The sequence below is a fragment of the Kwoniella newhampshirensis genome, chromosome 8 (assembly GCF_039105145.1).
Source record: "Kwoniella newhampshirensis strain CBS 13917 chromosome 8, whole genome shotgun sequence".
NCBI classification, from domain to species: Eukaryota; Fungi; Basidiomycota; class Tremellomycetes; order Tremellales; family Cryptococcaceae; genus Kwoniella; species Kwoniella newhampshirensis.
The window spans coordinates 575544-599372 of record NC_089962.1 but is presented as its reverse complement, the minus strand read 5'-3'; the positions used below and the strand labels follow the sequence as shown (position 1 = coordinate 599372).

Genomic DNA, 23829 nt, shown 5'->3' with positions numbered 1-23829 from the left:
ATAGACCGTAGGCCTTGCTCAGTCATGTTCTGCTCCGATTTTCCTTCGTCAAGGGTGTTGTTCTGCGATGTGTTGTAGTCGAAAGCAAAGCAGTCATATGTACACAAAGTGTGAAGTGTAAAGCAGGTGTTGTATCAAATGAAATGCGTTCGTGATGAAGCTTGCCTGTCTGTCTGAACTATCATAGCCCTCGCTCAGCTTCTCTCTCCTCCCTCTCGGCTTCCAAGTCCCTTTCCAGCAAAGGCGGCTGTCCGTCCATCCTCTTGAAAGCATAGCGACAGACCATCAATCCCTTGGTCAGACCTTTACCCATCCAAGCCTTCTCCACGATGTAGAGTCCATCGTAACGATATCCAGTGGGCGGTGCATATGGAGATTGGAGCTTGAAACCTCGGATCACTCGAACAGGATAACGAGTTTCCGCTGATTTCTACGTTGACAGGGATCCAGCATCAGCTCAGCGGTGACCGATTGACCCGTAAGACGTCCCTGCAGCACTCACTTTCAAAGCTGCATTCAAGGCATTGTCGAAGGTCTGATGAGATGTCTGTGGAGCCGTTCTTAGGTTCTTCGGATTCTGTTTCGTCCCTTTCAAATCTCTACCTCCACTACCTGTGTAGGTGAAAGCGTAACCCAGATCGATACTGCCAACAGAAGAGGATCCTGCGATCAACGACACTCGATGCTGATGTACGATGATGAATACAAACCGACTCACTCGTCGGGATATCCACCGGAAAGAGCCACAGACCATGCACCGTCCATGGCGTTACCTGAGATACCTGCGACAGTTGGTCTACGAACGCTTGTCAGCCTTTGTCGTGTTGATAATTGGGAACGAACGAATGGGAACGAACGAATGGGAACGAACGAATGGGAACGAACGAATGGGAACGAACGAATGGGAACGAATGAATGGGCACAGACTCACGCATGTACAGCATCTGTGGAAGCGTCCATTCTGCTTTCCCGGTCAACCGATCCGTCCTACTGAAATAGGAGCGGAACGACGGAGACCCACCTTGTAGGCCACCATCTACCCACTTCGACACCGGGGATATGTCCGAACGTTTTCCTGTTCGACAATGCCCCTTTGAGCCATACATCACCACACAATCATTGGATGCGCTACACACGGATCTTGGGTCCTGACTCCTAGACGTTGAGCATTCCTCATCCTACCATCTCCATTTCCTACCATTTTCCTCCCTCGCGGTCCCTCATACTCTGAGCCACTCTCATCGCTCTCCTCGCCTTCCTGTTTCTCGACACGAGCGTTCCTCGTCGGTGTAGAAGTCCCAGACACCGAGCCGGTCCGTGAGCCGAAATCTGTGCGACATGGTGTAGGTCGAGCTGACGTTCTTGTGCTCCTTCTCAGACTTGATGCGGTGTCTCCTCCTCCTTGGCTCGTACCGTCGACGAGGGTCGAGCTCCACCTTCCCGGCGTATTGAGTTCTGCATCGCTGGACAATGAAGCTTCTCGTTTTCGTTTTCGTTTCCGCTCAAAAATGACCGTCTTGCGTAGTGCTCCGGAAGGTTTTTTGTTCGTCTTTCCGATCGACCTCTTCGGATCAGAAGGGGCAGACAGTCCAAGTGAGAGTAAGAGAGCTTCATTGTCCCTGTACGCAGTCAGCATTCCTCATCGGTGGCTGTGTCGTAACGGGTGTGACGTGGCGACTCGGACTCACCTGATGTTTTGTAGACGCTGTTCTTCGTATGTCATGGGCTTGTCGGCCGTCTCCAAGTTCGTCACAGTCATTGTGGCCAGGATTGAGCGACTGCGTGAGATTTGCTAGCTGACAAGGTACTGGTGCCCCTTCTGGCAAGCATATGATCATTGCATTGGCAGAGTGACGCTGTACTCGTGCTCGTACTCGTAATGTTTGTTGACAACTGCACGAGTTCTCCGACCTCCACCACGCGTCTCATCACCAGCAAAATGGAAAATAAAACCCAAATAAAAATGAAAAGAAATCCAGTCAGCCCAGGTCGAGCGTGACCGTAGTAGCTCATCACTCAACATCCAGTTTCTCTCTTTCTTCTCCTCCTCCTTCTCTTCTTCTCCTCGCCCCTCGCTCACATTCTCAGGACCCCCTCCACACCTCAATTCCAGACTCCCAGCAAACCCACATCCTCCTTCTTCACTTTTTCTCGACTCCCCACATCCTGCATTTCCAAAATAAGGATCTCACTTCGGATCCCTCTTCCATCTCTCTCTGGCATCTTCTCGTTGGTTCAATGGAGGATAGTCTGGTTGTTTTGGCTTTCGGACAGTGGTTTCGGAGATACTGCTTCCTTCTTCCCTGTCCCCTTGTTCTTGGGGCCAACGGGAGAAGGGAGAACAGATCAGGAAGGATAGGCTGTACTTTCGTCATGTAAATGACATCCTAACCCTAAGGTGAGTAAATCCAACAAGTCACCGTCGTCTGGCCTTTTTCTTGAATATCTGAAGCGCTTGACGATATGATCAAGTAAAGGCACTGTCGTCGGACTAAGCTGACACGTTGTACACCTCCCTATGCCGCAGTTCATTCCCCTACTGCCTCATCCCGTCATTCGAGATCTCCTGTGAAAACACAAAACCTCCTCCTTGCGCCATCGCACGTACCGAGTCGATATATTCGACTCATCTTCCTATGGCGGGTCTTCGTCCGTCCTCTTCCTGAGACCTACTCCGGGACCGAGCGCGAGGTTACGTGTTTCCAGTCGTCGAGATCTCGCTCTCTCTTCACTAATGGAAAGGGGATGACGGTAGACTGATGAGCGGTCAACCGGTATTCTTTAGAGCGCAATTCCATACCACTCTTTCCCACGTTTCCTTAAGCGGATCGGCTGCGAAAAGTAGGAGAAAGAGAAAGGTCCAAAACTCTCCTGTCCCTTCCTTCCTTCCATATGGATGGAAGGGGATGGGTTAGGAAAGAAGGGCTGAAGAAAACGCGTTACGTGTCTATCCCTTTCTTCTGATCAGTGGAGAAAAATACACGATCCAATTGTCATCAAGTTTAGGTGGTTCTCGAAACACCGAAAACTTGCCAATTATCCTTTTCGCGATGACGAGAAAGATGCCAGGAAAGAGGAATGCACGAAAAGGGAAATCGGGATTGGGTTCAAGAGATCATCCTCCATTTCTGTGAGGGAGAAAAGGGTTGCGAGATCGTGCGTTTTGAGAGTCCCCGGGATTTGAGTGTTCAGATTCTTTGGAGTGTGTGGTCGAGAATAGGTGACATCTGGATCTATCCTAGGTGGATCCAAATGCGTTGTATGGGTCTAATTCGAGCGAGTCTCCTTCCTATCGTTTGATGGAGGAGATGGGAGAATTGACGCGGTGAGGGGCCATTTCGTATTTCTTCTTTTCCCTCTTTGCACTTTTCCTATTGACTATCTTCTCAAGTTGGTCTAGTCCGACTGGTCTGACATGAGAACAGTCGACCACTCTTCACTTCCATGACCCCCTTCCTACGTTATCGAACCCTCCCCTGAAGCATTTTCCCGCCTTTCCAATACCGGATCGAGGGACATCAGTATAATCTCTTCCCTTTCTTCAATCATCCCAAACAATCTCGTCATGGATCCTCTGTACGGCCGCTCTCCCGCTTGAAACTATCGCTCAGAGACCGACTCGACCTTTCTCTCAAATCCTCTTGGACACGTGAAACGGACGTCTCGATCCCTACTTCTGATCCATACCCGCGCTGTATTCCGGCGAAGAGAACACCCCTCGTTCTAGAGTCATGTTTTACTCGCGTCTTCACACCGGGGTGCGGGATAGGTTCGAAACGTATCGCGTGATCTTGATTCCGATCAATGTCCGATTTGAAGTCGAGTTGTGAGAGTGAGTGGGGGAATAGATGGTCGTCCATGAGGGGTCTATGGATGAAGTACGAGTGTTGGATCGAGGTGGGGTTTAGATCTGATGTGGGGATGGAATCGAAAGGCGTACTGGTGGGGTGTCCGTCGTGCGCAAGCGTTACCCTGGTCGGGAGTAAGAGTGAGGATGGGATTGGTGGGTGAGATAGAAGGGGAATGACAGGGGAGGATTGAAAAGTCCAGAGAACCTGTTGACGAGTTCGTCCGACCTCATCTCTCTATCCTTTCACACCCGGTCTCCCTCCTCGACTTGACGGTAAATGGAGAGCGCAGTCATTAAAGATCGTTATGCATGCGTATTACCCAATTTGCCCGACCGGTTTTCGTATTCGTACGACAGATCTCATGAGCCCTTTCCGCTACTGAGTGATCGAAAGAACTCGTTATACGCATTCTCGATATCGAAGAGCATCTAAAGATAGACGTAATCATCATCAGTACGGGTCAATTCTGCGATGGTCCCTGCATGATCCATCCATACACTCACCTGCCTCGACTGTTCCTCGGTGATCTCGTCGCTTGCTTTCATTGCGTTGAGAGCTATGAGCCTTTGAACGGACAAGTGATACTGTTAGCTGACCATCGATACATTTCTCCAGCCCTGCTGCCCCGGTCCATTGGGTATCCGTCGTTTCCACATATGTGAAGCAGCTGAGCTCTACCAACGTTGTTGATCCCCAGATGCACTGGCACAGATGTCCGGCAGATGCGCTGGCCCCACCCTCCACCACCACCACCACCACCACCACCAACACCACCACCACCACCACTCACCAATGTAGGATCTTTCCTCTGCCTTCCCATTCTCCACTGCCTTTGAACCGAGAATACCCGCTCATCAATTCCGTCAAGAAAGGATGCAATTGATCTTTGGCTCGAAGATTGAGTTTGAGTGCGTCCATGAATGTGATGAATGACTGGAGCGAAGTTGAGAAGAGGTCAGCTGATCGTATCGGATATCAGGGCTAGTAGCGGCTTGGGACGGTAGTGGTTGAAGATCGATTGCAGCGGTTGATGACACAAGATCCCGGGTGATGACAGCAAAGAGAGAACGGAGGGGGTTGTCGATGTTCAAGATGACCCACCTGAGTAGTCTCCGCAACCCATTTCCCAGCCTCTGCGCCTCCGTCTGTCGCTTCGGCCGAGTGCTCCACAGTGGCGGGAACGCCCACTGTCAATCGATGGAGGGCCGCCTGGTGGTCCATCTGGACACAGTAATTGTAAGGATCAGCTTGGCACCATTCTAGATTGGTGTTGATCGCCACGGTCTGGCTGACATTCGATGACATCGATCTCGCCAATAGATCACAATACAGAGGTGAACGGTCGGAGGGAAGAGCAAATGTGGAAGACTCACTTTGAATCGCTTCATGAATGGTTCGAGACCCCCTATCTCATCACCGACGAGCTTCATCAAGCTCTTGTACTGTGCCAAAAGCTTGATGCATGCCGGCGCGTATCTATCACATGCCACCTATCAGCAAGTCTGTCCAAACACGCACTTCGCTGGCGAGCCGAGCAAGTGGAAATGACGTTTGATGGCAAGTGGTCCGGTCCAAGGAGTTCACTCACTCTTTCCCGGTCACTGAATCTCGAACATACGCTCTTTCTAGGTATTCCAAGCTCACAATGATACTGTACAACGTCGCCAGGTTCTCGGTCTTCTCACGTTCGACATTGGTGGTCCACAATCTGACTTCTTCGTCGAGGTTCATCATTTTGTCATGAGTGTTATTGATTTGTCGATGAAGAGCAAAGCAAGGGGATGAACAGTTTGTCGGCTGGATGTTCGGATATCGATGGGGCAGGTGTTCTCGGAAGGACGTTGTTCGGAAGACGCCTGGAGTGGGGAAGTGGTGACAAGGGATGCAATGATGTGCACGATGATGCGGATTATCGGCTCGAGATGGATCGGCGCTTATCTCCCAAGTTGACCTCTGCGAGGTATATCTAAGTGATCGAAATACAACTGATGTCCACGGTTCTCAACGCCAGAGACGTGAGATGTATCATGAGCACAGCTGTCGAGATCAATGTCTGTCTTTGTATGATATGCTTGATTGATAGTCGGATGGATGTCCAACTCAAGTCATACCTCATCGTCATTCATCTCATAATAACCCCGCACACCATCTTTAGGACCTAGACGCGCTTGAACTTGGTTTCGTTTTTCAGCGAAACCCATCCTACTCGAAAAATCACTGCTGAACAACTCCTTGTACATCAACTCTTAGGCCTCTCCTTTGCCTTGAATCATCTGGGCCTTCGATCTGTATCTATCTTCAGGCGAACTATACCCAGGTCCAAATCACCGATACCTCCGAGACAGGATTGAAGTCTTCAGTATACGACGTCATATCGTCGTCGTCCCAAACTTATATCTCTGGGTCGCAGAATAGACAGTACCAACGAAACGACCAGTCGGCAGCGAGCGACATCAAGTGGACATGATCGAGAACAATGTGGGGGAATCATCCAGAAGTGCAGCCGGTGCCGGGTTGAGCGAAGGAGGTCTCAGTGGAAACGGAAATGGGAAGGGTAAAGGTAAAGTCAATGGCAGTTCGAGTGGGAGTGGGAATGGTGCGTTGTTCGAGTCAATAGTCGGTACTGGTAGGGATACTCCGAGCTGAATGAGAGCCTCATTTGTGTGACTCTATGTAGGAGGTATATCTCCTGGAATCGACTTCACCGCAGGTGTCATTGCAGGTATGTACGACTCTCATAACTCTCATTTGGTCAAGCTACTCTGCACCTCTGTTCGACGAAGGAAGTTGTTTCTCTACTCAGGGAAGGACTGACGGGGAGATCTGCAATTGACAATGACCTGGTCATTCAGGTGCTGCCGGTCTCGTTGTCGGTCAACCATTCGACGTTGTCAAAGTGAGATACCAGACTCCGCGATATGCCGGACGATACTCTTCGACTTTTAGCGCACTTGGTAGGTCCTCCGCTGCATTCGTTGTCTTGTACGACGTGACCACGCCAATTGTTTATGCATTCGATAGCTGACACGACCTCATTACAGGAGCGATAGTGAAGGAGGAAAAGGTGAAAGGCTTGTTCAAAGGTGTTACATCGCCCATGGTAAGTGAATGAGAAAGTGTACACCTTTTTGTCGGTTCTGTCCGTCTCACAGCTGCAGAAGAGACTAACTGCCCTCTCCGCCCTCTTAGTTCGGTATAGCATTCGTGAGTTCCATCTATATCGCCTTACTTCTGAAGGCCGCGCTGATGTCTGTCGTCCTCGTTACAGATCAACGGTGTCGTTTTCACTTCATATTCGTTCTTCATGAAGCTGCAGCTCGAGCCGCATTCGGAGAGGGAGCCGGGTCTGGGTCAGATCTTCTTAGCAGGGGCAGGAAGTGGTTTCATAGGCGCGTGAGTGTCTTTCCCTCTTCAGTCCCGGACCAGCCCTTGCATTATGAATCCTGCATTGCGTGGAATAATTCTGGTTTCGAGCTGACCTGTTGGCAGATTTTTGACATGTCCTACCGAACTCATCAAGGTGTGTTTCTCCTTTTTCGTTTCGTATCGATCACTCATCGTTCGCTAACGCATGAACGACAGATCCGACAACAGTCTGCACCGCCACATGTCAATACGTCAACTCTCAACGTTGTGAAATCAATAATACGGACGGACGGGCTTCGAGGTCTCTTTCGAGGATTCTCAGCGACTGCCATGCGGGATCTTGCTTATGGACCGTATTTCTGCACGTAAGCTTTTTGTGAATCCGCCTTCGCTCGATCAATGTCCTCTCCTGTTTTGTTGACCGTGGCGGTCGCTGTGACTGACATGCTGATCCTCGAACAGCTACGAGGCAATCCTGCGGTTCTTTAAATGGACAAGACGGCCTCCCATACCACCAAACACTAATAGGCACGAGGGACATACTCTGATTGACGAAGCAGAGGCAGAATTAGCGAGCGGATTGAGTTGGGCCGAGCTGATGACGGCTGGAGGCATAGCGGGTGTTACCGCCTGGCTTGTGAGCTTGACACACGACAGGCGAAAGGAGCCTCGGGAAAGACCACAGGATACGAGCTGACGAACGATATATGTGATAATAGGCTACATTCCCGTTAGATGTCTTGAAGACAAGATTACAAGGAAGTCCTTGGCCGACAACGAAGCCTACAACGACTTTCTCGAGTCTACCAAGGGCGTCAGCGATAGAATCGACTGTCAAAACCCCATCGCTGAGATCGGTCGCAGTAGAGGCGGTGAGAAGAGAGGGCTGGAGAGTAATGTTCGCGGGATTGGGGCCAACATTGATAAGGTGCGTGACCGTCACGGTCGACTGTGCAATTGTCGTGCCACCTTCTCGCATTACGAGTCCAGGCCTATTACCTCACGCTATCAAGTCCTGTCCGATTTGATATAATCAGAATGGCCCATCCTTACGATACAAGGAGATTCATCGTCCGAAGACTCTCCAAACCGGGTCCGATCGATTCGGACTGGCTCAGGCTGGACTCGTCTGCATTGTCGTCGTCGATTCCGCCGTCTTGGTCCGCTTTTCCTGATCCAAAAGTACGCAAAAATCTGACGTTTTGTATTCACACATCTTTGCGTCCACGTCAACCCGACTCTCGTTCCATCAATCTTTTCGATCTCGTTATCAGAGCTGTGCCGGTATGTCATTTTGTGACTTTTCTTTGATCCTTCGTTCCCGTCGTCCCGTAAACTGCGTCGTCCCCCGTCGACGGTTTGATCTCGTAAATGATGACGCGCGAGTATACGAGCTGACTTGATTGCGATCTCGTGTGTAGACGAACATGGTGATTTTCTTGACGTTCGAAGCATGTGTGGCAGGATTGCAATGATACAGTAGAAACTACAGCATAGAAGGGGTTTGTCACGAATCTGCTTGAGGAATCATTTCGGGAATGTGGCAGGAGGAACTAGTAGCATTCGTATCCATCCATATTAGATCTCTGTATTATCTCATACCCTGCATCAAGTATTGATTAGATGGACGACACGATGATGGTAACGACGTCAAGTGTTGTAACACAATTGACGGGATTGCTGAAACGGGAAGCTGATAGATCGATGACAACTTTCAGTTGTGCCCCTCGATCGTTTTTGGAATCGACTGCTTTTCGGGATGGCGGTCTTGCAGACTGGTCCACAAAGTGATGACCACGGACAGATGCAGTGGTCATGGTCCTGTCAAGTCGTTATGCAGGCCATCTCCTTATGCAAGGCAGGCCATCTCCTTATGCAAGCCAAGCCCAATACCTCAAGCTCCAAGCCTAAAAGTCTAGAGCCCCTCTGATAGACGCATCATCAACGCTTTAACCTGTTCGTCACGCCAAGCGAGCGAGATCTATCAAGCACGCGGCGAACGGCACAAACTGGTCTCGGTGTCAGAAGAAAGTCGTTATAACTACGAGTGGAGGTAACGAATGTTTCTCAGCCCTTACCAGCATGTATGCATGATTCACCACCACTGCTTCTCTTCTCTTTCGCAAGTATCTCGTATCCCACCTTTTCTGACTCATACGCCGACAGCGTCATCATCACTGCATCCAGGATCGCCAAGAAGCGACGGTTGATCCTAGATACCTTAACGTCTTGTTCAAGAAGTGACTTCAGCTGAGGTTCTCTCGCGTCCAGGACAGAGGTATCTATCATATCTTGGGTTGAGTTCAGAATTTTAGGCAGGTCGGTGCCTCGTACAGTACTCGTGGTGATCGCGACCAGGTCAAGGGCGTGGCACCGACCATCTTTCGTGAGAATCGAGTTCGTACCTTTCACATCAGACATGATTACTACTGTCTTGTACCTGTCCTGTCCTGTCAAACCAAGTCTGTGCGCGAGTGAAGGGGCAAACAAAACCATGTTGGTGCTTTAGCATAGTACACGCGACGCGCTGAGCAAAAGTGATCGTTCTTCCTTCGTGTTGGAGTGAGCGTGAGATTGGCAACCGTTGTCCGCTAGGACCCACGACTGTGAGTGATTTCTCGGAGAGATGGCTAGCTCTATACATGATATCACATATGCTCATTTCACTAATGCTCACAGTGCAAGAAATGCCAAGGTGAATGAAATGAATGTCTTCGTCGCCAAAAACTCGACCAGCCATTATCATCTTTCATAAAAACACCACGACCTGACCACATGCAATACACACACCTGCGTGCGACGCCACTCTGATCGGGTCCGATATCAAAACCAGGCAAATCGTCGCATCGTCCAGCTCAATTTCGTTCTCTTTTTTTTTTCCCGTACCCTTACGGTGACATCCCAGCCTCGCAGCCTCCCTGCAAAAACACGTAATACCTCGCTTTGGTTGGTACGTACGCCGCACGGGACTCGGGTCAACGTAAGAGGAAAAAATAAAATCAGGAGAACGACGGGATCCCGTTCCCATGCACCCCCCACTCGTACTACTTGCAAAGCTGTAGAGTCGGCTTCCCATCGTTATCTTGAGTTCCATACCGAAATTTCCGTGCCGTGCGGGAGTTCCATTTTTAACCTTCCGATAAGTTATCTGACAACATTATTTATTGAATATCCTTCGTTGTCATTTGGTAAGCCTCTTCTTTTCGTTGTGTATCGTATCTGCTGAGCAGATACGTCGTCAAGCAGAGTATGTATGTCGTGTCCCGCGTATGAGGGTGATCTCGATCAGTCGATTCTCTTGCGCCGACTGTCATTTGTGAACAAACGATCACCCATCTCGAGTGCGTGCATTCAGACTGATATGACGGCGATGACGGCGACCTTGAAGATTGTGGCGAACGTGGGATGGTCGATGCCAAATGTCGGTCTGTGTCGGAGAGCGTAAATGAGCATTAGATAGATAGATAGACAGATAGACAGATACCGCAGGGGACAGAAAGATAAGCTGTGGGAACTCGATTAGACTAGGAACAGATAGACGGACTGTAACTTGCGCTTGCCTCGTCGTGGGACTAAATCACTTAGTAGTGGTAGTATGGTGGTCGCCTCGGTCTAGACTATTCCATGGTCCTTTTCATTATCAGATCGGATGCTAACTCTGTGAACCTGTGAACTAGCAACCATACTATATGTCGACGTCCAGACTAGAGATGTTAGCTGCCGTAGTGCGAACACGAGATAGGGCAGAGGTACCATTCAACATCTGGACCTAGGCGCATCCCATCGTTCACAACCGTCCTACTTGGCGTCTTCCTCCGTTTCTCACGGGTATCATTCCCCGTCGCGCGTGTGTGCATCGTCTGTGCGACGGGTATCGTACGTTTGCACACTTGCGAAATCCTTTCGACACATCTCGTGGCGATTGTTTTCTTCCGTCATCAGAAACAGAGGCGATCGAATTCGGTGTAAGACTGAAACTGTCTATACCAATCGCCTGCCTTTTTTCCCCTTTACGACGCAGATCACTCAGATCAAAAGATTCGTTTACCCCAGGCATACCCCGTTCTCCTTTCAAACGCTGACCCAGGGGAGTTTTGTCTCGATGCAGGAGATTGAATCTTGTTCCGATACACTTTTCGTAGTTTTATATTTCGGCTCCACAACTCGTTGTCCATGGCCGAGCGAGTTACCGAGAGTGGGCTGGTCTCGCATACAGAACGCCGCTACTACCACGAGGGAGCCTAAAAAAGAAAAGTGCCGGCGGTGCAGCTACAACCTACAAGCGCCGGCGAACGGTCCACGCACGGGGCAGTTGCCATGTCTCGGAATTCATGACGCGACATTCAGAAACCCAACTTTTGAGCGCCACCACGAGAATGGCGAGTTCTATGCAGAAAGAAAGAAAGAGAGGAGACAGGGCCCAGACCAAAGTGAGAAGGAAGAAATAACTCTCGGCGATGCGGGGGACAGGAAGGAGTCAAACCCCAATCCTCTGTCTCCTCTGTGTCTCTGAAATTTCCTTGATCGGAATCCGAATAATCCCCGAAGAACACCCTGAAAACAAATCTTGTGTGGTTATCCTCGATGCCCGGACCCTGAACACGCGAATCGAAATCTCTCGTGTCATCACAGCTCGTCTCCCCTCTTGCTCCCCGTCTCTCCCGTACAAAAAGTGGGTAACAAGTGACATTCCCCTTCTGACGCGTCAGATCGTGGGAGTTTTTGCGTCACCGTACTAATGGAGTTCGTTATCGTGCCTCTTCCGGGTTCGGGTGAGCTAGAAATCCCTCTTTTCTCTGCACCCAGGTCTAGAAGTGGAGTTTATTCAAGACCACTTTGGATTTTAGCGTGAGATCGGTGCAACAGGTACATTACCTCTGCGTCGCTCTCTCGACCTTCTGCTCGTCGTTTGGCCTATGCTAATCTCTCCCTCTTGCTCTCTCTCACCCTCTCGCTCTATCTCTCGACAGATCGACACGCGAGACGAGACATACGATCTCTATCTCACACACACAGATCCCCTCCCTTCTCTCACCTCTCCCTCCTCTACCTCGACACATTCAAACCCCTCCCACATTCAGTAAGAAGAACAGCAACGATAGAGTCAGAGACATCCTCCTCCGCCCCATTCACATCTACACCAATCGCCAACCCATTCATGATCGTCCTTTCCTATCAACCACCGACCGAATAACTCTACGTTCTGAATCACTTCTTGACTCCACTCTCGCCACAATCCAGTAGAACAGACATATAGACAGATCACTCTCACACGGCTTGGCTTGGAAATCTTACACTTTCCCGTTCACTCATTTCCGTACTTCCCGTGCACCAATACCACCTCACGGGGAGGCAAAAGAAGACCGTACTACCAACCTTTTCCCACCTGACAACCTGACAACCTACCGACCGACCAATCCATTCAAACAATTCTCACCCATATTTTCACCTCGATCACAAACCAAGAGACTCACTGTGAACGCCTAGAGTCACCTCGTCATTCCCGTCGGATCGGACTCTACCTGCGACTTGCCTTCCTCTTCCCGTTCTTGTTTGCCCGTTGTCTCACAATCAACAGCTACCATATAAACGGGTCGATCCTCGCATACGCGCTCGCCTCTCTTCATCCTTCACTTCTTCTGCCACCCTAATCCAAGAGCCATCATTGTTTCGACTCTCATCCACGCTCCCTTGTTACTTGGTCATTCCATCCGTATCACGAGCAAGACATCACCACACCCAGTTACTCACTGGGCCTGATCGACAACAGACGGGAACGAGGCAGTGATCTGCTTGGACTGTCGACATAGAAAAGGCTACGGATCCTTCTTTCGTCGACCTAATCACCCGTTCAATCCACAATGCTCCTTCGTCTCTTGCCTCTACCTACTCCCTCCAGCCCCTCACCTCTCACCATCCTCTTCACATTGCCCTTGCCTTCACACCCATATACGTGAGTGAATAAGGAGCCCAATCCTTTGCAAGCCAAGTTCATGCTGACGTGATGATACAGTTCTCGATCACTGCCCCTTCCGCCAGCACTCCTCTCACATCGAGGTCTGTGTCTGCAGGAGGGCATCGAATGTCCTAATGTACTGCTGGGAGAGAGGTCCAGTTGGATATCCGGAATTGTCGACGACGTCACCTTCTCACTACCCGCCGCTGCCATCGCTGTTAACCTGATTGACGGCACTTCGATCACCATGCCCATTACCTCTTCATGTATTGCGCAACTGCATCGAGTGATCGAGGAGGTCCAACTGTCATTTACCGCTCCGGCTCAAGCGCCTGCTGCTCCTCGCACAAGCACGTCAAGCATTGCTTCCAACGCATCGAGCTCGTCATCAAAGTCTGTGCCCACCTCTCCTACCACGACTCGTAGGTCGCCTTCAGCCCTCCTGCTTAGCTTGCTATCACCGTTGTTGTCGACGTCCAACACCTCTTCTTCGATTGTTTCCCGACCGTCTCTAGCTGCACCACCTTGCGCACCTGCTCGTGTCCACCGTCGACAAGCTCGTTCTATCTTGGTCGACACATACTGGCGATACGTCTTGCCTGTTCTTAAGCAACAGCTCCCTTCTGCCTTCCTTTCTTGGGCTATCAGCTCGGAGACCGCAAGACAGCTTGAAGAGTACGCCAAATTGAAGGAGGAGATCAACCGCCTGCTTGCATCTACCGGAGTTGACCGAACTGCATCTTCCTCCCGACGTGGATCGTCTTCGACTGCGTCGTCTGTTTCGCTCTCGGACGACGAGTCAGACGCGGAGTCCACGCCTTCGCCTGTCACTCCCGGCACCTCGATCTTCTCCAACACATCCGTCTGCCCGACACCTGCTCGAACTCGATCTTCTCAATCTCCTCAAGCGTTCTTACTTTCCATACCTCCTGCTCATTGCCTGCCTGCTCATGCCCGGGAGACTTACGCAACATACCTCGCTCGATTGACTCAGATTGCTTCTCGGGTCAACCAGATCAAGAAGCTCGGCGTGCGTTACGAGCGAGAGGAAGGCAAGCGAAGATGGCTCGAAGGATTGGAGCGAGGTCGAGCAGCCGACAAAGCACTTCGACGAGCGTTCAGCAATGGTCATCTCCCAGCCACCGGCTTGATCAACGCAGAGCCTACTAAGAGCTCAAGATTGTGGCGATCCTGGACCGCGCAAGATGTGCTCCGAGCGGAATCCGCTGCCGAGCAGGAGATCGCTGTTCATCCTGCCATGATGGACTGTTCGTCCGACGAAGAATCGGATGATGAAGAGGGCCCCATCACCCCTCCCAAGTCGAGAGTCGGATCGACCGATCGACCTGTGCTTTCCATCGGGACGGTCTCCCCAGTGGAGATCACCGATGAAGAGTTCACTTCGATCATCCGAGTTCGAGCCAGAAGACCCAGTCTCGAACGATGTGCTGCTATGCCTGCACTTGTCGCCAGTCGAAGTGCAGAGTCATTGACCGAACTTGAATCGGACGAATGGGATCGAGATGCGGAACTGCAGAAGATCACGACGACAATGGCAGCGACACTCCTCGCAGCACCTGTGATCGCGTCCAAATGGCCCAAAAACAGCAAGAACTCGAAACTCACGGCTCTAGTCGATGACGCCGAGGGGGCAGCGGACGACGAGGCTACTTACTATGGGCAGTGTGGGATCTACGCTTGATGGCCCTGCTCAGTGAGCTGGCGAGATTCAGATGAGACGCAGGATATTTAGAACGGGACCTTTCACATTCATTCCGTTTCATCTAGCATGGACAGTCAACGCATTGTAGATTAGACCTAAATCCATATCCTTTCGTTATTTATCAAAGTTGTATATAGGCAAATCTTCACAGGACAATAGGGTCGTATTCATCATCGACTTTCTTGCTTCCTCTCATCTATCTTCGCGGTACATACATTAGCAACGGTATCTATCATGGACGTTTCCCTTATCTTTTTCACCTCAATACGCATCATATATTCCGTAGCTGTTCATAGCCCCTACGGTATCTCATCTTATGCCATGTAAATATCACCACCTTATATCATCAAAGCTCTTGTTGCGCTGCACATCTGAAAGAACTAGCCATGATGCTGTTGCAGTTGATCATTTCGTTTCTGCGGAGTCGAACCGAACATAAGACGAGGCGATATCGTAGAGATTATGAGATTACTTTCCACGTCTTCGCATCAGTGCTAGACACCGACATGATTTTCGATCGTGCACTCATTCATGCATATCCATCATTGATCGTCGTCATATCCTTCAAATCCACTTTCTTCCCATCGCTCAACCTCTCCTGTCCCCTCCCGCTCATCACGAGCTTCACTCACTACGTATGATAATGGAGAAAAAATGCAAAGCTAGCTTTATTTGGTGGAAAAAGAGATGAAATACTGTACCTATACTATACCTATGCTATATACCTGAACCTATACCTGGACCTTTTTTGCCTGAACAACAGATTCGTTCCTTCCTCTGCCTCACAGTTTTCACTGCTTTCACTCATCAAGCCACCTCACTGATCGTTTACCGCTTCATACCTCCTCTTCTGGGAAGACCCTTCATCTTCCTTCCACCTGGACTTGACGGCTCCGCCGATCCTAAACTAAATCCTCCGTCAGCGGGTGCTGGACTGCCAAACCTCTGCACCGGTGGAGTCTGCTGTGCAGCAGGTGCGCCAAATGTGAAACCAGAAGAGGCTGGAGGTGCAGCAGCAGGAGTAGTAGATCCGAATGCGAATGTAGAGCCTGGCTGCGTCACCGGTGCGCCATTTGGAGGAGCGCCGAAGGCGAATGTCGCTGTAGAGTTCGCGGCTGGAGTAGCCGGGGCCGCAGGAGCTGACGCATTGAAATGGAAGGGAGAGTTTGTAGGGGCGGGACTGCTCGCTCCGCCTGCTCCGAAAGTGAATCCTGACGCAGGAGTTGATGGTTGCTGTGGTGCTGGCCCGAAGGAGTTGAAAGGTGTAGATGAGGCCGCGGTAGCTCCAAATGAAGGCGCAGGCGTTGTGTTGGTGGCCCCGAATGTGAATGAGGAATTAGCAGGTGCCACAGATCCAGCAGGCGCCGATGTTCCAAAGGGGTTGGACGCAGGAGCAGCGGTAGCACTGGCACTAAAACCGAACGGGTTGGACGGTGCAGCAGCACCGTTATTGGCTGCAAAGGTCGAGGTTGAGCCGTTCGCCAGAGGTGCTTGTGAGGAAGTTGCTCCACCGAAGTTGAAACCTGTGGAAGCTGCAGGAGTGCTGGATGCAAAAGAATTGGACTTCGAAGCGTCCGCTGCACCATTGACTTTGGGCTGGGAGAACGGCGAGCTTGAGCTTGAGCTTGAAGGGGCCGCGCTGGAGCTACCGAAAGAGAAGCTGGTCGGTGTCGACGTGGAGGCTTCAAACGGGTTCGAAGGTGTTTCCTTTGGCTTATCTGTTGTTTCTTTGGACTTGTCGGCTGACGAGGCGTTAAAAGAGAAACCAAATGCAGGCGTCGGAGCCGCCGCCCCACTTCCATTCGTTGTAGCACCGAAAGTCGGGGGAGTCGAGGCAGGGGTTGTACTTGCAGCACCGAATGAGAATGCCGGCTTGGCTGCCTCAGCGGGTTTTGAGGTGGAAGATGCTGGAGTGCCAAAAGAGAAGGCAGGCTTGGCAGCTTCAGCAGAGGCAGATGGAGCGCCGAAGCTAAATGTTGACTTGGGTGTCTCTGCTTGCCTGTCAGCAGCTTTGCTGACCGAAGGGCTTGTACCGAACGAGAATGCCGGCTTGCTGGATTCAGCAGGTGCACCTTTGGTAGTCGATGGAGTCCCAAATGAGAATGAAGCTTTGCTCGTTTGATCTTTGCTTGTTTCAGCGGACTGAGGGGCCGAGAACTGCAGGACCTTCTATCAGCTATGATTTCTTTGTGAGTTCACCTCTAACTCACGGAGAAGGGTTGAGACCCGGTTGCAGGAGTCGCCTCCTTCGACGAGCTGAAGCTGAAGCCGCCATTGGCTACTGGTTCTGACGAGCCGAATGCGCTGCCGCCTGATGCTGCGGATTCTACAATTTTTGGCGCAGAAGCAGCGCCACCAAAAGAGAACGATGGCAATTGCGCAGGTGGTGCTTTTGGCTCCTCTGTTTTCTTTGGTAGCCCGAAGTTGAACGCGGGAACCGATGGTGTGGTCGCCCCTGATGGAGGTGCAGACTTCTTGCCGAAGAAATCCGGTATGCCACCCTCGGACTCCCTCTCTGACGTTGCTATTGCTGCTGGCGCTGAGGGCTTACCCAAACCGAATGTGAAGGGAGCCTTGTTGCTGTCACCGTTCGTGGTGGTTGATGGCACAGGGGCTGAAAAGAAAGACGAGGCAGGAGGTTTGCCAGCAGGAGTGGTGGAACCAGTAGCTGGAGTAGCGGGACCGACAGAGAAAAATCCGTTGACAGGAGGCTGGACCGGCTCGACTGGAGATTTCGGTTTCGGCATCGAGGGTGGAGAGTCCGGTTGCGCGACGATTGACCCGCCCGCAAGCGGAGAGGAAGCCCTTGGACGAGTAGAGCTGACCCCGAGTCGAGCGAGTGGCCCGGCGGTCCGTCTGCTGGGAGCGCCAACGCTCAAAGAAGATTTTGGCTCTTGCACCGATTCTGAAGGGATCGAATTTTGGGGCGCGGCTTCTGTCGTACCATTTGTTGCTTTTGCTGGCTCTATGGGTGTTGCTGAACCGCTCAGACCTGTGAAAGAGATCCCCGAGAACGAAGGGAGGGGGATCTTCGCCGCTTGTTCCAACTCATCCATATCCGGTAGATCTTCTTCTCTCGCTGAGAAGCGACCAGTCGACGGTGTGACGGATCTCGAGTAATTTGCAGCACTGACATGTTGTCTGCGTGAAGCGTCTGATCTCGCTCGGAGCGAAGATTTATCCTTTGGTACATCGCCATCATTCCGGGGTCGGTAGGTATCAGAGCTTTGTCCAGATCCTTGACCGGGTGAGGGTGCAGTGGCAGTGATGGTCGGAACAGAAGCGGTGGGAACTGGTGGAGGAGGCGTAGGTGAGGTGCCCCTTTCCACTGTAGCCTTCCTGGTGCGACGGGTTGTGCCCTTTGGGGTGGTTTGATCTTCGTGGACTGATTGTGGCTGCTTAGATGCGCCCCTCCTCGTTCTCCTGGCTTTAGGCGTAGCAGTGGTCTCGTCTTCCGCAGTTGCATTTCGCTTCAATCGCGAAGAGCGCCGCGGTGTAGGTACAGGTGAAGGTGAAGGTCCACATTGGGATGTCGAGGTTTCCATTTCCACATCCGAAGCCTGACTGCGCGTATCACTTCGTGCACTCGACGGCGTAAGGGATTGTGTCAATCGTTGCTCTATACACTTATCAGTCAATCTGACAAAATCACCACACATCAAAATGGGACGCACCATGAACTCCTTCACTTATTTGTCGCCGAGCGTCTTTAGCGATTTGATCTGCAACCTTTCTTCTTCCATACGGGCTGATCATCACCGACAGCTTCTCATCTCCAAGTCTCTCTTTGTCTCTCCTCTGCTTGGCGCTATCGCCAGCAGCAGCAGTAGCGAGTGGGACGTTGATCGTCTTTCGAATCGTACGCGAGGATTGGCCCAGAATTTGAGGTGCTTCAATCTTGCGTGCGTTCGTGAGAGGGGTTTTGTGCATGTTTTCGAGTGTGTAGAGAATACGTTCAGCCTCGTTTTTGTGGACGGGTTGTGGTGTCTTAGCTGCTGACACGTGAGTTTGCTACACGTTGTCCCAGTCCTTACAACTTACAATCTCGGAGTTCACTTTCTCTCACAAAGGCCTTCTCCTCATCATGCCAAACGAGCTGACCTTTGCGGAATGGCGCTGTGCTGTGCGATGGCCCCGTTGAGCCGAGCCGTCTGGACGCTGCAATTGAAGCGAGAGATCCCGGTTGTTCCCAGCGTTCCTTCATGAACCAGTCCTGCTTGGGAGAATTGGTCAGGATATGTCTCAGGTGACGGATGACTGACTTACCAGAACGCTACCATCCCTCTGACGTTGTTCTCCGTCAACACTCATCTTGTCGTCCTCTCGATCACTGCCGAACAACATGGACGACGAGTGTCGCATCCCGTTGACACTTCCAGCTCTACTCATGCCCACATCTAATGCAACACTCGCTGCTCGTCTCACGTTTGTCACAGTCGCAGAACGTGTCAAGCCACCGATAGTATTGCTCGGGGTCGATTGTCGAGCAAGAGGAGAAGGGGGAGCTTTAAATGGAGATGCGGATGACAAGGTGTACTGTTCAGAGTGCTCTATTAGCTTCTTCCGATTCCCGTGGCAAAGACAACAATCACTCACATCTCGTTTGTCAGACAAGCGAGTAGCGATTGAGCGACTGGGAGTCAAAGTCTTCCTCGGTGACGCAGCATTCGACGCCGCTCCACCAGCATTCGCATATCTTGATTTCCAAGGACTCCATGCTTTTTCTTCCTCTTTCTCTTTCCCCTTCTCGTCCTTCGCGCCGCGCATCGGTGCAGCGCCACCGGTCATGATATCATCATCTTCACCATCCAAGTCGGAAAGATCCATTTTCCTTGACCTGGTCAACACTCCGCCTCTCCTTGGTGTGTAGTTGCTTGGTCTACCGAGGAGATTTGATGGTGGGTCAAGGTACGACATTGATTTTGAGCTGGCCAAGGGTCGGGAGAAGTTTGTCGTATAAGGAGGAAGTGCTTTCGGTGCATTATCATTTTGAGGAAGATGTGATTTGGGTTTGAGAGTAACGTTGGGTGACAGAGGAGGTAACATGAATCCAGAGACAGCTCTTCCTTGTATTTCGAGCTTGGGTTCTGGTTCGTATGCTCCCCCGTACCGGTTCCCGTGGACATGTCCATTGGTTTTCTGTTCAGGTGAACCCCTTCTCAATCTCTTCCCCTCCCTCTGATTTGTCGGAGACTCTGGATCTTCTGGATCATGGTCAAAGGTCGACAGACTATCCCTCTTTGCTCCACCTGAGCTAGCTGTCGTCTTTCCAGGGGTTGTAGTGAGCCATTGAAGTGGTTTTGACAGAATCGACCTGAACCCGGAGAACAATGAAGAATCCGAACCGGATCGCGGAAGACTACGATGACTAGAAGACGTAGGTATTCGACCCCGAGTCGTCTGTGCGGAGCCTTTCGTGGGCGATTGCGAGGGAGAGACCAGACTATTAGAGACGTTGGCGAGGTCGGTGAGGGTCGCAGAGGAGCTGAGTCCCGCAAAGGATGATGGGCGGGAGTACGGTTTCTGAACCGCGTGAATACGAGGATGCGCTGACCGTCTCAGAGCTCCCGTCCGCGAGGGCGTCAGATCTTGCGACATTTCTGTCTCCCGCGGCAGGTGGGATCTAAGGTGTTACGAAGAAGCTGGACCGCAGAGTGAGGAGAGGTTTGTCGAGATGAAATCAATTGTGATGGTACACCTTTTCTTTTGGATTGATTCACTTTCCACCGCCACCACTGTCGTTAATGGCTTTGGGTTGGTGATGGCCGTCTTCCTCTCCCTCTCGTGGTATGCTGTGCCACGTATGATACCTGATGAGGCAGCGGAGTGAGTTGATGTTGATGACTGGGGGTTAATCTATTACAAGGGACTTTTGAAGAATTACCTGTCCTCCAGTTGGAGGTCACCTTTGACTGACGTCGCGCCCGGTTACCATAACTTACAATTATTATTATATATGAGATTATTTCTGACTCTCATTTAATCTGTTTAATCCCAAAAAGTCAATAGTGGCAGCTGGCTCTGGACTCGTGTTGCGTTCACAGTAAATGGATGCATGCAGAGTAACGCGGGGGTCACTGACAATGCATTCTCTGACGATAGAAGCATCGAGGCAACATTAGGACTTTGGGTCGGAGCAGCGAATCCGCGACCAGAAAAAAAGAACAAGAAAGTGCGTTGAATAGTGTGAACACGCACATTCGTGTACCAGGATGGTTCCGGGGTGTATATACTGCAGTCCAAAGCATCACGAATCATCACGAGGTGATGCCAGATGAGGAGGTAATCTTCGTGATCGTTCCAAGGTGACTGGTCGTTGAATCAAGGTGACTATTTCATATCTACGGTAACAATGCCGCATCGCTGTTGTCCGTCAACTCCCAACCTAGTTGTTGTAATCCTCTTCCTATCCTTTCGCAATACGCTTCTCTGGTCGCATCGTCACCCGAGCAATAAAACTTTATCATCTCTTTCAAATTTTCCTATTTCATGTAATACACATCTGGTCAATAGGTTTCACTCCTGATGAGGTTGGATTTTGGCCCGAGCAATTACGTTGACACTCACCTTGACGTTATCGATGAAGCCTTGTGCATCCCTCTCCATCAGAACAGTGAGACCATCTGCACCTAGCGGATTTCCACCATCCTCTGACCATTCTATCAGATGACTATTGCCACCATCTCGTCCTCGACGAGCCGTTTCCATCGCCTTGTACGAACTCTGAATCAGAGCGAATTGAGCTTCGAAGGAGTCTTGTCTGTGAGCGGAGGTATCGTTACGATTCCGATCCCGTCGGGAAGAAGAAGGACCGGATGAAGGATCGGTATAATCGATTCCATTTGACCCGTAATGGTCTGTTTCACCGCCATGATGATAGTTGACAGGTCTTCTTACCCGTTTGCCTAGATCTGTCCCACCTATTTGGGACCGTGCCCGGATCTCCAGTTCTCTTCGATTCGCTTCAGCAGCATCGATGATGTATTTCGCTTCTCTCCGAAGTAAGGCTTCTTCTCGTATGGCACTTTCTTTTGGCGGGTCATATCCACCTTCGCCCATACCTACTCTGGGAGGGGCAGGCAGGGGGTTATCGTCATCTACGACATGCTGAGATCCCGCGCGACTGGTCTCATTTGCAGATCGTACGATCAACGCCGCTCGATTCGATCTCGTGGGCGGTATCGCCGCAGTGGAGGCTGAGTACGGATGTCGATGCGATGATGAGACCTTTGTCTTGGACGATGTCGCAGTAGCTGTAGCAGTTCCGGGAGTGACCGTTGCGGTCCTGGCGACGTGGGCCGAGCTGGATCTCTCAAGTGGAGGTGGACGGGCTGTTGTGATGGTGGGGGGCAGCGAGGTCTTTCGCCTTTTCTTTGGAGGTTGATTGCGTGGTGCAACAGTTTCCGTCGTCCCAGTGGATTTAGGCGAATTAGGCGTTTTAGAGGTCCGTCCATTCTCAACTGGGGGACTCGGGTCTGTATCTTCGACATCGTCGTCAATGTCATCGTAACGTGATTCATGTCGTGGGAGTGACGGCGACGATGATGATAATTGAGATGGTCGAGCAGTAAGAAGTTGGACCCGGCGGCAATGTTGAGTTCGATCATCAAGATTATGATGCGCGGGGATGGATGATGGAGGAGGATGTTGCGATTGGATGCGAGATCGTGTGGTACGTAGTATAGTAGGATGAGGCATCGTGTACAGTTGATAGTAGTTCGGCACGCACGAAACATATCGATTGGTCCACAAAATCAAAGAGGAGAAGGTTGTGCAAGTTAGCTAGTGTCCCGTAATGAGTGACACGAGGCTGTGCCAGTGAGGCGGAACGAAGCAACGCAAGATTCCTTCCGACGGACACATGAGACACTCACCTCTGACCACAGCTTCCTCTCCGTCTGCCGGCGGCGATCCATCAGGACTCGAACTCTTATGCATTCTCTTGGTCATGGCGATTGCTGTCGATACGGTTCCTGACGCAGAGACATTTGCAGATGGCGATGTAGGTGTTGGTATTGCATTTGTAGCTGAAGTTGATGGGATAGGATGGTCATCGTGGGCTACAGTTGAAGCTAGACATTCATGTCTTTTATCAGCAAAACTTGCTCACATCAGCAATCTGAGGTATGCAGTGCTCACCCCGACTCCGTGGTAATGATGATCCTCCTCCTGTTCCAGATGTCCTTCGCTCAGTCCCTCCCACTTGAGGCTGATTCTCCGCTTTGATCACTGACGCTGACGTCGTTCCCGATGTCGAAGCAGCCAATGGTACCACCGTCTCTTCTTCGTCCGGTACATCATACGTGTTCCCATCTTCATCTTGTACGACCCAAGCCCATCCTTTCATCCCTTTCTTTGTCTTCTTCTTCTTCGGTCTCGACGATGACGATGATCCACCAACACCTTCATGTAGATTCTCAAGATTGGCAGAAGGCGACATCGTGCTCCCTCTGGTCGTGCTGGCTCCTCCCCCTCCCCCTCCACTTCCACCTCCTGCTCCTGGTGCAGCACCTTCACTTGAGCCTCGCAGATTTCCCAAAGATCTCGAAGTCGGCATATGTATCGTTGTTGCTGTGAATGATGACGAACTGGGACCTCCACCAATGTTACCGGTGTTCAAAGTCAAACCTATCGAAGATATCCGAGGAGACGAGAGCTGTCTCGAACTCGACATGGGAGGTAATGATTGTCGACCCATACGTTGTTGTGGTGGAGGTGGCAGTGGAGCCGCCATTGCCAGTGTGTGTGTATATGAATGATCAGTCAACGGGATTGACACAGCTGTGTGTTTGTGATGGGCTGATGCGCGTCAGAACATAGACGAGGTCCGAGGTGGTGCTGCCTCATTCGCTTCCTCGCAGCTTCGTTCGTTCGTTCACTCATCGATAAAAAGGACCGGACCACGCGATGTGGCGTAAATGCTCTGAATATAC

General features: G+C 51.1%; 6 protein-coding genes across 6 annotated transcripts; 2 read left to right on the top strand and 4 right to left on the bottom strand.

Annotated features, from left to right (window-relative positions):
* Positions 1–181: 181 nt before the first annotated feature.
* Positions 182–1723, bottom strand: IAR55_004414 (uncharacterized protein; the record flags this gene model as incomplete). The annotated part of the gene is made up of 7 exons (XM_066947513.1): positions 182–430; positions 503–644; positions 719–796; positions 932–961; positions 1022–1075; positions 1137–1619; positions 1689–1723. The coding sequence occupies 7 exons, from the start codon at positions 1721–1723 to the stop codon at positions 182–184; spliced, it is 1071 nt and encodes a 356-aa protein (XP_066801927.1).
* Positions 1724–4210: 2487 nt separating this feature from the next.
* Positions 4211–5585, bottom strand: IAR55_004413 (uncharacterized protein; the record flags this gene model as incomplete). Its single annotated transcript, XM_066947512.1, has 6 exons — positions 4211–4279; positions 4355–4415; positions 4642–4784; positions 4953–5072; positions 5225–5327; positions 5440–5585. The coding sequence occupies 6 exons, from the start codon at positions 5583–5585 to the stop codon at positions 4211–4213; spliced, it is 642 nt and encodes a 213-aa protein (XP_066801926.1).
* A 729-nt stretch (positions 5586–6314) lies between these two features.
* Positions 6315–8692, top strand: IAR55_004412 (uncharacterized protein; the record flags this gene model as incomplete). The annotated part of the gene is made up of 11 exons (XM_066947511.1): positions 6315–6447; positions 6529–6573; positions 6704–6805; positions 6893–6951; positions 7120–7244; positions 7341–7371; positions 7434–7582; positions 7680–7854; positions 7937–8145; positions 8255–8501; positions 8639–8692. The coding sequence occupies 11 exons, from the start codon at positions 6315–6317 to the stop codon at positions 8690–8692; spliced, it is 1329 nt and encodes a 442-aa protein (XP_066801925.1).
* A 4386-nt stretch (positions 8693–13078) lies between these two features.
* IAR55_004411 (uncharacterized protein) lies at positions 13079–14875 on the top strand (the record flags this gene model as incomplete). Its single annotated transcript, XM_066947510.1, has 2 exons — positions 13079–13170; positions 13231–14875. The coding sequence occupies 2 exons, from the start codon at positions 13079–13081 to the stop codon at positions 14873–14875; spliced, it is 1737 nt and encodes a 578-aa protein (XP_066801924.1).
* An 849-nt stretch (positions 14876–15724) lies between these two features.
* On the bottom strand, positions 15725–20494 carry IAR55_004410 (uncharacterized protein; the record flags this gene model as incomplete). Its single annotated transcript, XM_066947509.1, has 6 exons — positions 15725–17053; positions 17107–18515; positions 18571–18888; positions 18938–19109; positions 19163–19432; positions 19493–20494. The coding sequence occupies 6 exons, from the start codon at positions 20492–20494 to the stop codon at positions 15725–15727; spliced, it is 4500 nt and encodes a 1499-aa protein (XP_066801923.1).
* Positions 20495–21237: 743 nt separating this feature from the next.
* Positions 21238–23630, bottom strand: IAR55_004409 (uncharacterized protein; the record flags this gene model as incomplete). Its single annotated transcript, XM_066947508.1, has 4 exons — positions 21238–21378; positions 21464–22371; positions 22771–22968; positions 23036–23630. The coding sequence occupies 4 exons, from the start codon at positions 23628–23630 to the stop codon at positions 21238–21240; spliced, it is 1842 nt and encodes a 613-aa protein (XP_066801922.1).
* Positions 23631–23829: the final 199 nt, after the last annotated feature.